The following is a 12,809-nucleotide window of genomic DNA, read 5'->3' as shown; positions in this document are numbered from 1 at the left end:
TATGAGTGAGCGAGTTGGGTTTAACACCACTTTGAACAGTATTCAAGTTATATCACAGCATGTCAGCTTAATGAGGGAGGAAAGCCTGAAGTGATGCAGGTGTCAGATGTTTACAACTTTGGTGAAACCCACAAGCACGGTTCTGGTGCTGACAAACTTAGAAACATACCACAATCATAGGTTTCTGACATGTACAAGGGACACAACTCTGCGCAGTGACTTGTGGTGTCTTAGACAACCCTTGCTCCTCACTGTATGTGAAAAATGGGGCCTTTCATTCCAAAATTGTATTCATATACTGTTTCTAAAAGGCTTGCATGATCCAATTGTATTCCTAATATATGATATTACTGATACGGAAACTCACTTGGCTCATGATCTCTATGTATCACTGATCTACCAAGCCATCACAATACTATCGTCACATAGAAATACCCTGTCACTCAGTGGGCTACGTACCACGCCTGCAGCAGGGTAGCTGCTCATGAAGTTGGCAATGGAAATAACCTAATGGAAACAGATGCTAGGGAAATAAGTAGCAATAGTATTTTAATCTTTCTTGAGAAGTAACAGCGTTAAACACCAATCAAGGGTATAACATTACTCTTCCAATGATATTATCAGCTAGAGCAGATACTGACCAGTGGATAGTCTCTCTTCATTGCATTATGATGCTAATAACTCTTTGCATCGATTAACTGGGTCGGTTGAACATTTTGTAAACTGAAATCAAATTATATCCACCGCAGATCAATTCATGTCCTGAGCTGGATGGCTTGTTATCATGTGAACTCTGGTAAGACTATTGTCAATTACAATCCCATTAATTGATTATGTGGACGATTTATCTGTGTATTATGAGGCATATGGTGGATCACATACCTCAAAGTCATGTCGGGAAAAGCAGGACTCATTGTTATGTTTTTGAAGTCTGATGAATTTGAAAATAACCTACCCCCCAAAAAGCTACCCTTTTTTAAATTAAAAAACTTGTCAAACATATGGCATAGTCACATCCATTACAAACATTTAGTAAAGAGAATGAACCTTTTGTTTCTAGAAGTGGATAGTTTTGATTACTGGAAACAATTTGGAATATTCTTTCCTCTTCTAAACACAGTGACTCTTTCCCCGAGAAGATCGGGGTTAGAATTGTTCTTCAGCAACTCATGATTGTTGTAAGAGGCGACTAAGGGGATTAGGTTGTCCAGTTTGCTGACTTGGTTGATGCATGTCATCGTATCCCAATTGATCGATGCTCACGATGTCAATCACTGGATTGTGTGGTCCAGACTTGATTTTTTACAGACAGCTGGAATATTGCTGAGTGCAGTGTTAAACAACAAACAAACAAAACAGCGACTCTCACAATGGATGCCAAATAATATAAACCATCAAAAAGTGTTACTTTAAGTGTATTGCTGGATTAACATCTAGTCTTTGAAATGAACATATTTTACAGAAAAAACAGTAAGCCCAGTGAGTCCATAAAAAGGAGCCCAGAGACTTTTTTCATTTTCAGATACTGCAGTAATCTAGACTTGCCAAACATTATAGATTTGCATGGGCTGTATTGGATATATTTGTTTGCGGGTCTGGATGAGAGACTAGTGTACTGCCAGAAGGGTTATCTCCCTTTACGATGTCTTCAAGGTTACACGCAACCTCTGTTGTAACGTTATAGACATTGTTTTGAAATAACTAAACATTCAACGGCCATTACCTGTATGTGTGTGCGCAGTTTGGTCTTAGAGCAGCAATAAGAAAAAAAAATGACTAGCTTAGCTTGCTCTTTTTCTGAGTACAGGAAGCTAAATATGTCACAAATGTCACAAATATCTGTGGTCACATTCAGCATAAGTCATCATGTTGAAAAAGACAGCACTAAATATAGAAAAACATGGTCAGTTTTATTTACTGGATGGATGTTCATTTCAAAAACATGAAAATCTTACCCAAAATCATCCAACCACAGCTTCCAGATGATTCAATCTGCACTGAAGGCTCTCTACGAAAACTGCTTGTTGAACGACTGATTTGGTGTAGTAGGACCTTAAGATACTGACTCCCTGTAGCTCCCTGGAGAGTGACTGTGCACTCAATGGACACATATTCCCTGTGATGTTACAAGCACAGTCAGTTAAAGTCACTTGTTATTAACATTTCATCCAATTTTCTTTTCTAATGAGATGTGAGATGTAGTTTATTTATAAAATTCTATTTTCTTTAATGGATTGTGTTCTCAAGGGACAAGTCGCATTCTTGCAGGTTAACATGGTAGTGATAAAGGAACGCATTCTTCATGAGAACGCAGCTTCCTGTCTCTCATACTGTGGAGGTTTTTGCTGAACAAAAAATTTGAAACAACATTTTTGGCAGTTTTTGTTTCACACGTTAACAGGTAAATGTAATTAGATTCTCAGAGGCAAAGGAAATCATATTAAGGAAGTGCTTTATCAGCTATTAAAAAATATTTAATTAAATTTATATAGACTTACCATGTTTTAGTAGCCTTAAGTGACTTTCTTCCACAATAGAAACTTCTTCTGAGCTGCCCTACACAACTTCAGTCATCAGTTTACATGTCTGCTTCATCCAGTCATTGTAGAATCGGGCAGTGGAATAGCCTCATGGTTAAAGCATTCGCTTGTAACACACTGAAGACCCGGGTTTGATTCCCTGTACAGGTGCCGTATGTGAAGCCAATTTCTAGGGCCCCCTGTTGAAATATTGATAGGTGTGAAATCAAACCCTACTCACTCACTCACTCACTCACTCACTCACTCACTCACTCACTCACTCACTCATGATACATCTTCATCTTCAACTCCTTCATCTTCACTGTGAGGGGCGGTTGGGTAGCCGAGTGGTTAAACCGTTCGCTCATCACGCCGAAGACCCGGGTTCGATTCCCCGACATGGGTACAATGTGTGAAGCCCATTTCTGGTGTCCCCCGCCGTGATATTGCTGGAATATTGCTAAAAGCGGCGACAAACCATACTCACTCACTCATCTTCACTGTGCTATATTAAGATGTTCCTGCATCTTGACGGGCGGTGGGGTAGCCTAGTGGTGAATTTGTGAAGCCCATTTTTGGTGTCCCCCGCCGTGATATTGCTGGAATAGTGCTGAAAGCGGCGTAAAACCATACTTGTGAACTTAATTCAAGTCTTGTTCTCTTAAGGATCATATATCCCACTTATGAGACACAATCTTGTTAAATGGTTATATATTAAACACACTAGACACCATCTTGTTACATGGTTATATATTAAACACACTAGACACCATCTTGTTAAATGGTTATATATTAAACACACTAGACACAATCTTGTTAAATGTTTATATATTAAACACACTAGACACGATCTTGCCAGTGTTTTCACATTTTAAAATGATTATAAAAATACATCCTACACACTTCAGACATTCTTGAATGTTTCAATATATCTGACACAAAAACTTACTTCCTATTGATTATGTAAATGTAATCATAAAAATTGCTTGATTTGTTGTTGTGTGTTTTATTGCTACTGTGATAGACTTGAAACTCTGCCAGCATCTGGTTCCTGGAAGAGATATGACCGTTTTCTCCAGGCACACTGCGACCCCATCGCTCATTCTATTCTTCTTGTAAAGGGGCGTGATATAAATGGGAATTGTTATCAAATTTAGCCATTCTCACAATACTGTGAACATGAAAAGGATTTGCTTGTTATTTTAAAGTGAAGCATGATCTATACAGATATAAATTTTATACTCCGGAGAGATACAAATAATGAGGGTATGTACAATGTATGAGTTATAAGTGCATGCAGTCTGTAAGTGGTTTGTTTCGGGAGGAGAATTTTATGAAACACAGTAGCTTCTGAACATTAATCATGAATTTAGGATCATATTATAAATAATTGATATTATGAGCTTCAAGCGTTAGAAGCTTTTAGCACATGTGTAGCACTTGCATTATAAATGTTGTGCCGGTGTGTCGGACTGTGCAGCGGGGCCATGATTGGCAGTGCGGCCTGCTTTAGCTACTTTCCTTCTGTCTTTCAATGAGGTGTTAAACGAAGCTACAGACTCAGATATATTGTGAACAAACAATGAAATATTTGATTTTAATGCAACTGATACTTTACTAATTACTACCTGAACTAAAATAGCATGTGTTACAGCCATTTAACACGTATGTTATTTTAGAATTGCCTTTTACTTTGTGTGAGTTCATTGCTGTTAAAGGTTTTGTAGAGTGAGAGGGCCAAACTGAATGAACGTCATGGCCCAGTCGTCTAAGGCGCTGCGATTCGCTGTGCAGAGGCTCACTGACTAGGTTGATGTATGTCATCGTATCCCAGTTGCGTATATTAATGCTCATGATGTCAATCACTGGTTTGTGTGGTCCAGAGTCGATTATTTACAGACTGCTGTCATATAGATTGAATACTGCTGAGTGCAGTATTAAACAAAAAAATAAAAAAAATATATGCCAACATACATGCACAGCCTGCAAAGATAACATGAAATCAGTATCAACATAGATACCCACTCAGACACAGTATACAGGAATATTGTTGAGTGCATTATTAAACAAAATAAACAAACAAACATAATGAAAAAAAACATGGTCACAAACAAAAATAACATTTAAGTCAGAGAAAGTAGATTTTTGACAACCTCAATTGAATTAGGTAGTCCTGTCATTGAGTCTGGGCCAAGACCCCCTTTAAGGTCATTTTGTTGACGGTGTTTGTAACAACCTCAGTTAAATTAGCCAGCACTGTCATTGAGTCCAGGCCAAGACCCCCTTTAAGGATAGTTTGTTGACAGTGTTTGTGTTTCATTGTGTCAAGGCCTCAATGAATATCAAACAGTGGTTGTAAATTTTAACATCCTTCTGGTAAATTGCTGAGTGAACTTCTTTTCAATCAGAATGTGATTGATGCTGAGACAATTGGACAAAATGTCACCGACTTTTCATGAGTGTCATATTCTACAAATGTGCTGGAGTCGGATGCATTGTGATCAATAACACAGATAAATATTTCACTATGCACAATTGATTTTTGCCAAGGATATTAAGTTACATACAGTGCCTTGCAGAAAGAGAAGGTCATTGAGATAATGTTGTGAACACAACAATAAAGAAATGTCACTTGTCACAGGCTTGGGAAATGTTTTGTGAAAGTGTTTAGATTCTTGCATTTTATGATGTATTCATTTTATTGCTTGTTTTCTACATTTTTGAATGTTCATCTGTATTTGAATTATTTTGATTGTGGCAGAGATTTTGTTTTTACAGCAATAAAAGACCTTTACCAAGCTTTGCTCCAAGGCTGTATTGAAATAAAAGTCCATGGATGTGTAGTAATTCTATCCTGCTAATAGGCAAGTCTAGAATTAGGTTCCTGTCTCTTATAGGGACAACTTGTTCTTATTATTTACATAATCCAGAAATTATGATTTAAACTAATAACTATTGCCTTAGAACCGTTTGCAAGTCTACCCTTGATCCCTGTATGGATTGTTTTGTGTGTAGTTCTTCCTTATTTGGGAGCAGAATATGAAATGTTTACTCTGTTATGGAATTAATGTGTGCAAAGTTATAAGAGACTTGCAATTGGAAGTAGTTCAGAAATCCGACTTTGCAAGTTATGCTTCTGGTGCAAATTCCTCTTCAACCTAACATTTTCTGGGGAGGTTGGGTAGCCTAGTGGTTAAAGTGTTTGCTCGTCATGCTGAAGACCCGGGTTTTGATTCCCCACATGGGTATGATATGTGAAGCCCATTTCTGGTGTCCCCCGCTGTGATATTGCTGGAATATTGCTAAAAGCGGCGTAAAACCATACTCACTAACTCAACCTAACATTGGCCGAATAAAAGTAACTGTGTGTGACTGCTGAATTAATTAGAAGAACTTCACTAAAGGATGTGCTATTGTCAATTAAGTCAAATTCTTTACAAGGTGATTAAGTGAAATGGGGTTTAACATTTTGTTCAAGATTATTGCACTTATATGCCGACATCATGCTTGTCTTAAGAGGCCACCACCCTGTTTACATCCACCCTGTTTACACCCATCATCTTCACACCCACCCCCTTTACACCCACCTGCCCTCTTTACACCCACCCACCCTCTTTACATCCACCCCCTTTACACCCACCTGCCCTCTTTACACCCACCTGCCCTCTTTACACCCACCTGCCCTCTTTACACCCACCCTCTTTACACCCACCCTCTTTACACCCACCTGCCCTCTTTACACCCACCCTCTTTACACCCACATGCCCTCTTTACACCCACCCTCTTTACACCCACCTGCCCTCTTTACACCCACCTTCTTAACACCCACCTGCCCTCTTTACACCCACCCCCTTTACACCCACCTGCCCTCTTTACACCCACCCACCCTCTTTACATCCATCCCCTTTACACCCACCTGCCCTCTTTACACCCACCCTCTTTACACCCACCTGCCCTCTTTACACCCACCCTCTTTACACCCACCTGCCCTCTTTACACCCACCCTCTTTACACCCACCTGCCCTCTTTACACCCACCCTCTTTACACCCACCTGCCCTCTTTACACCCACCCTCTTTACACCCATCCTCTTTAAACCCACCCCCTTTACACCCACCTGCCCTCTTTACACCCACCCTCTTTACACCCACCTGCCCTCTTTACACCCACCCTCTTTACACCCACCCTCTTTACACCCACCTGCCCTCTTTACACCCACCCTCTTTACACCAACCTGCCCTCTTTACACCCACCCCCTTTACACCCACCTGCCCTCTTTACACCCACCCTCTTTACACCCACCCTCTTTACACCCACCTGCCCTCTTTACACCCACCCCCTTTACACCCACCTGCCCTCTTTACACCCACCCTCTTTACACCCACCCTCTTTACACCCACCCCCTTTACACCCACCTGCCCTCTTTACACCCACCCTCTTTACACCCACCCCCTTTACACCCACCTGCCCTCTTTACACCCACCCTCTTTACACCCACCCTCTTTACACCCACCCCCTTTACACCCACCTGCCCCCTTTACACCCACCTGCCCCCTTTACACCCACCCTCTTTACACCCACCTGCCCTCTTTACACCCACCCCCTTTACACCCACCTGCCCTCTTTACACCCACCTGCCCTCTTTACACCCACCCTCTTTACACCCACCCCCTTTACACCCACCCTCTTTACACCCACCTGCCCTCTTTACACCCACCTGCCCTCTTTACACCCACCCTCTTTACACCCACCTGCCCTCTTTATACCCATCCCCTTTACACCCACCCGCCCTTTTTACACCCACCCACCCTCTTTACACCACCCTCTTTACACCCACCTGCCCTCTTTATACCCACCCACCCTCTTTACACCCACCTGCCCTCTTTATACCCACCCACCCTCTTTACACCCACCTGCCCTCTTTACACCACCCTCTTTACACCACCCTCTTTACACCCACCTGCCCTCTTTATACCCACCTGCCCTCTTTACACCCACCTGCCCTCTTTACACCCACCTGCCCTCTTTATACCCACCCACCCTCTTTATACCCACCCACCCTCTTTACAGCCACCTGCCCTCTTTACACCCACCCACCCTCTTTACACCCACCCACCCTCTTTACACCACCCTCTTTACACCCACCCCCTTTACACCCACCTGCCCTCTTTACACCCACCCACCCTCTTTACATCCACCCCCTTTACACCCACCTGCCCTCTTTACACCCACCTGCCCTCTTTATACCCACCCACCCTCTTTACACCCACCTGCCCTCTTTATACCCACCCACCCTCTTTACACCCACCTGCCCTCTTTACACCCACCCACCCTCTTTACACCCACCCACCCTCTTTACACCACCCTCTTTACATCCACCCTCTTTACACCCACCCTCTTTACACCACCCTCTTTACATCCACCCTCTTTACACCCACCCTCTTTACACCACCCTCTTTACACCCACCCTCTTTACACCACCCTCTTTACACCCACCTGCCCTCTTTATACCCACCCACCCTCTTTACGCCCACCTGCCCTCTTTACACCCACCCACCCTCTTTACACCCACCTTCTTTAAACACACCCTCTTTACACCACCCTCTTTACATCCACCCTCTCTACACCCACCATCTTTACATCCACCCTCTTTACACCCACCCTCTTTACACCACCCTCTTTACATCCACCCTCTTTACACCCACCCTCTTTACACCACCCTCTTTACATCCACCCTCTTTACACCCACCCTCTTTACACCACCCTCTTTACATCCACCCTCTTTACACCCACTCTCTTTACACCACCCTCTTTACATCCACCCTCTTTACACCCACCCTCTTTACACCACCCTCTTTACATCCACCCTCTTTACACCCACCCTCTTTACACCACCCTCTTTACATCCACCCTCTTTACACCCACCCTCTTTACACCACCCTCTTTACATCCACCCTCTCTACACCCACCCTCTTTACACCACCCTCTTTACATCCACCCTCTCTACACCCACCCTCTCTACACCCACCATCTTTACATCCACCCTCTTTACAGCGCCTTAATTTAACATTCTTCAAGCAGGCAGGGGTAGGAAGTGTTAAAAATCAGCAGGTTAAAGGTTTAAACAATGACATAAACATGCATGTCCTGAAGACATAGTAGACAAACATAGTTCTCCTGTTCACAGATCTGCTGAGTCAGTCATCAAGAACAAGAGACAAAATGAATGTTTTATCATATAACCCATTTAAGATCCTCTTGAAATAAAAATAAAAAAAAGAAGAAGAAAAGTTTCCCAAAGCATATTTTCATATAAACAAAGAATTATTATATTTTGTAAGTTCGGACCTGAATTAATAATTAATAATTTATAATTTGGTAAAACAGATACCTACCCCGGAAAAATGAATGAATTATTCAGAGGCTTTTCTAAACAGGTTATATAAATAAGTAATGTACTCTCTATACCTGTTTCGCTGAAGTCATGACATTCCCTCTGCAGTGTCGTCTTTAGTCTTCAGAAGGAAAAGCAGATGTTTGTGAAACTGGAATGAAATATGCCATCAATCAGTGCTGTTTTCACCAGTGTATGTAAGTTGACATTTTGGGATATGCTTCGTCTGATGTGTTTCCGTCACCTATGACATACCACAGCTTATAAAGACCATTAAAAGCTGATTGCAATGTGTCCACCATGATTTGAGAGGAGAGCTTTGGACTTAACGACCAGACACTGATAATATTTTCTAAATTGTTTCTCTCTCAATTGACTAAGCAAATATTTGGAGACAAAGTTTTGCATGTCCACTACGTGACTTTGACTCAATTAACGGCTTGCAGCCATGTTGGATGTGCCAGAACTGTCCCAAGGTATCCACTTGCAAGTGTATCATATCTTACCACGCTTCGTGCAGGTTTTCACTCAAGCGAGCCATTGAAACAGGCCTGATCGATACTACGAGAAGGGAATTCTTCTCTGAACAGCTAGCTGTGTCAACGCAGGTGGACATCAATATGAAGGGAATTGTTAGTGTACAATGTATGGAGCAATGAGGAGGGGTGGTGGTTCATTCAAGGAATGTGTCCAAAGAAAGAGCAGCTGTGAAATGAGAGGACAAGTTTTTCATGTGTGGATTATGGTACTTAGTGCAGAGTCTCTGGGTCCACTTGATGCTTATATGTGAAACTGTTTAGGAGATATCCGTTTATCCGTTTATCCGTTTATCCATTTATTATGTCGGCTTCGGAGGAGGATAAAGGAACTGATGAAGAAAATGCAGAGTGTAAGTTTTTGTTCCATTGAGTTTATATGAAACTGATGAAGAAAATGCAGAGTGTAAGTTTTTGTTCCATTGAGTTTATATGAAACTGATGAAGAAAATGCAGAGTGTAAGTTTTTGTTCCATTGAGTTTATATGAAACTGATGAAGAAAATGCAGAGTGTAAGTTTTTGTTCCATTGAGTTTATATGAAACTGATCAGGCCCTTTTTATTGAAGTTTTGTCGACTGTGTATAATTGTTTTTCTAACAGTTTATGAAAACTACTATTCACAAGGCTCCATTCTGCAAACAATTTAATCTGACATGGTCTGGTTATGTTTAGTACTTGCTTTGAGTCTTTACTAAAATATGAACTTCATAAAATATGGAAAAGTTAATCAGATATTTTGAACATATGTCAAACGATGTGTCATTTTGATGACAGTACTTTTAGACAGTACATGTTTTAAGAATATTTGAGACTTAATCGTTTAAACAAGATGTTCCATGAAAATTACCCTGCATTAATTTGTACATGTATGATCATGTGATGAAAGTTGATGAAAGTTGATGAAAGACGATCAAAGACGATCAAAGACAATGAAAGACCCGCACAGGTGTGGCGACCATTACGGTGTGGTCAGTGTGTTCGAGAGCCATTCAATACTATTGACAACCAATAGCCTCGTATAGGAATATAGATTTCAACTTGGACCACAATGTGTACCACTCTACTGCACTGGTGTATGTAACACAATAGAAATATTTTCTTCAAAGACCCAAGACAATAAATTCAAATTGAATACAAATTCAGTCTAGAATGATTTGGCAATTCTAGAAAGCGCTGTGTTCTGGATTCCATTTGTGTTTTATTTTGTAGATATGTATATTTAATTGATACAACTTCATTTCTGGGACATATGTCAGTCCTTTAAGGTTAATCGCAAGGAACAATGAAGAACGAAGCCTGGTTTATTTCACGATAAAACATTGTTCTATCATCATGTCATTTCCTGGGATTCAAATATGTGCTCGCAACTTGATGGCGTCATTATCGAAAGACGGTATTTTTGAGAGGGAAGTGTCCAGTAAGTGGTTACCCATAGATGTAGCTGGGCTACACAGATAAATGCAGTGGCCAAACAATTGCATCCAAAAGTGGGAGAGATATGACAGTCGGTATGAGGAGAAATGGTACAGATGATCAATGTGAGGATTGTGAGAATATGTGGGAAATACCAAACTTAACCCACCTGTTCCTTAAAATGACTTGTCTGGCATTTCTGAGGTCAGATTTTATTCAAAGAGACCTCATTATTAAAATTTGGGTAAATATTTTTAAAGTTTGTACATTTTATGAACATCCTTAAAGAGGCTGTTCCTAATGTTGATATCTAATAAAAGAGATAAATGACTCATGGTCGTTGTTTATTGCACAATAAAACACTGCAGGGAGAATAAACCACTCGGGGTGTACCCCTCATGGTTTATTCTCCCTGCAGTGTTTTATTGTAAGATACGCAACACCCACCAGTCGTTGATTTCTGAAATAAACCTCTATATACAACTGCACCCACAACAGACATGTTAAAGTCAGGAGTATTTGTATTAGTCTTCATGCCAACATCGGGCAGGTTTTCAGCTCGCTGCACAGAATGCTTTGCCAGAGAGTTGTTTCATTAAATTTTTATTCAAACGATTAAAAGAGAAGATTATCTGTTTGACCTATCAGCTATGATAGCCGTGTTTGACAGGAATAATGTAGATAAGGCTTGTAGGCCAGCGTTTGGGAATCTTAGCTTTTAATGACTCTTCAGGTTGTAATACCGGTAGTTTTTTTTTATATGTTAATTTTTTTCTAAAATGTCATCTTGTATAAAATTAACATTTTAGAATTGTTGTTTAAATTCTGTCACAAACTGATTAATTACATGTTTGACAGCCATGAAGATTGTAGGATCCCAAGTTAGAAACTATATACCTGTAAACATATTCCACAGTGGAGATTCTAGGTCACCAGCATCCCATGGTTGTTGTCAGAAGGGACTAAGTTACCGTTTTTGCCTCAATAAGCATCTCCGGGTGCTTAGAAAATTGACACGTGGGAGTATTTATTAAAATCATAAACAATGGGTTCAATTTGTTGCCAGATATTGAGTGATTCTGACCACCGATCCCTTTAGTCGCCTCTTACAGCAAGCATGGTCGCCTCTTACAGCAAGCAAGGGTTGCTGGGAAGTTATTTTCTTCCCATGAATCCCCATGGTGTTCTGGTCTTCATTGATCACAACAAAACATACACAAACAGTTGCGTGTTGTTGTCATTAGTTAATCCATTACAAAGAATCAGGGCTGACAAGGGTAAGAACTTCTCCCAGTCCCTAAGGAGGAGATGATGGCTGACTACTGCATGGCGTGTGTGTGTATCGTGGTAGCATCTTGTAGATGGTTGTGTGGGGTGGGGATTAGTCTATCATACAGACCCTGAAACAAATATATCTAATACAGCCCATGTAAGTCTATAATGTTTGGCAAGTCTAGATTACTACAGTATCAGGAAATTAAGAAAGTTTGTGGCCACTATTTATTATATTTTTTAGCTATAATTTAAGAACTCTTTTTTCTGTAAGATATGTTCATTTCAAAGACTAGATGTTAGTCTAGGTGGGCATATGTACTGGGGGTACACTATGGACCGTGGAATGTGTGTGTGTCAGGCCTATATACAGCATCCCCTGGAACAAGGGGAACTGGCTTGTGATTAGGAAGGTGGATTGCGACACTGTTATCTCTGACCTTTGCCCTAGGGAGATAATTGGGTCAAGGTTGAAAATGAAAGGAAGTGAACCGATGGAATGCCATTATGTGTCTCATAGGATTGAGTATTGGGTCGGGGTAGTTTGTAGAACCTGGGCTGTTTGTAGATGTAGCATATGTCGCTAATATTGTGTTGTACAGTCACATCCTGTTGTGATATAAGCTCTGGTACAGTAGGATAAGGTGCAATACCATATTGAATCTTTCCACGAT

At 40.9% G+C, this 12,809-nt stretch overlaps 1 protein-coding gene across 6 annotated transcripts in view; it reads left to right on the top strand.

Moving 5' to 3' along the window:
• Positions 1–12,809, top strand: part of LOC124143152 (1-phosphatidylinositol 4,5-bisphosphate phosphodiesterase eta-2-like) — a 117,129-nt gene that overhangs the window by 47,935 nt on the left and 56,385 nt on the right. The window contains exon 1 of one of the 6 annotated variants that reach the window (XM_046511990.2): positions 9,027–9,801. The exons of the other annotated variants lie outside the window; for them this stretch is intronic. Within the exon in view, the coding sequence (XP_046367946.1) occupies positions 9,753–9,801 (49 nt within the window). The 5' untranslated portion in view covers positions 9,027–9,752. Of the gene's footprint in view, positions 1–9,026; positions 9,802–12,809 lie in introns of those variants that run through there. 6 annotated transcript variants of the gene reach the window in all.

Source organism: Haliotis rufescens, unplaced genomic scaffold (assembly GCF_023055435.1).
Source record: "Haliotis rufescens isolate VD_foot unplaced genomic scaffold, xgHalRufe1.0.p SCAF_6, whole genome shotgun sequence".
Classification (NCBI taxonomy): domain Eukaryota; kingdom Metazoa; phylum Mollusca; class Gastropoda; order Lepetellida; family Haliotidae; genus Haliotis; species Haliotis rufescens.
Note: the sequence above shows the minus strand (reverse complement) of the source record. Positions and strands in the feature narration are given on the sequence as shown.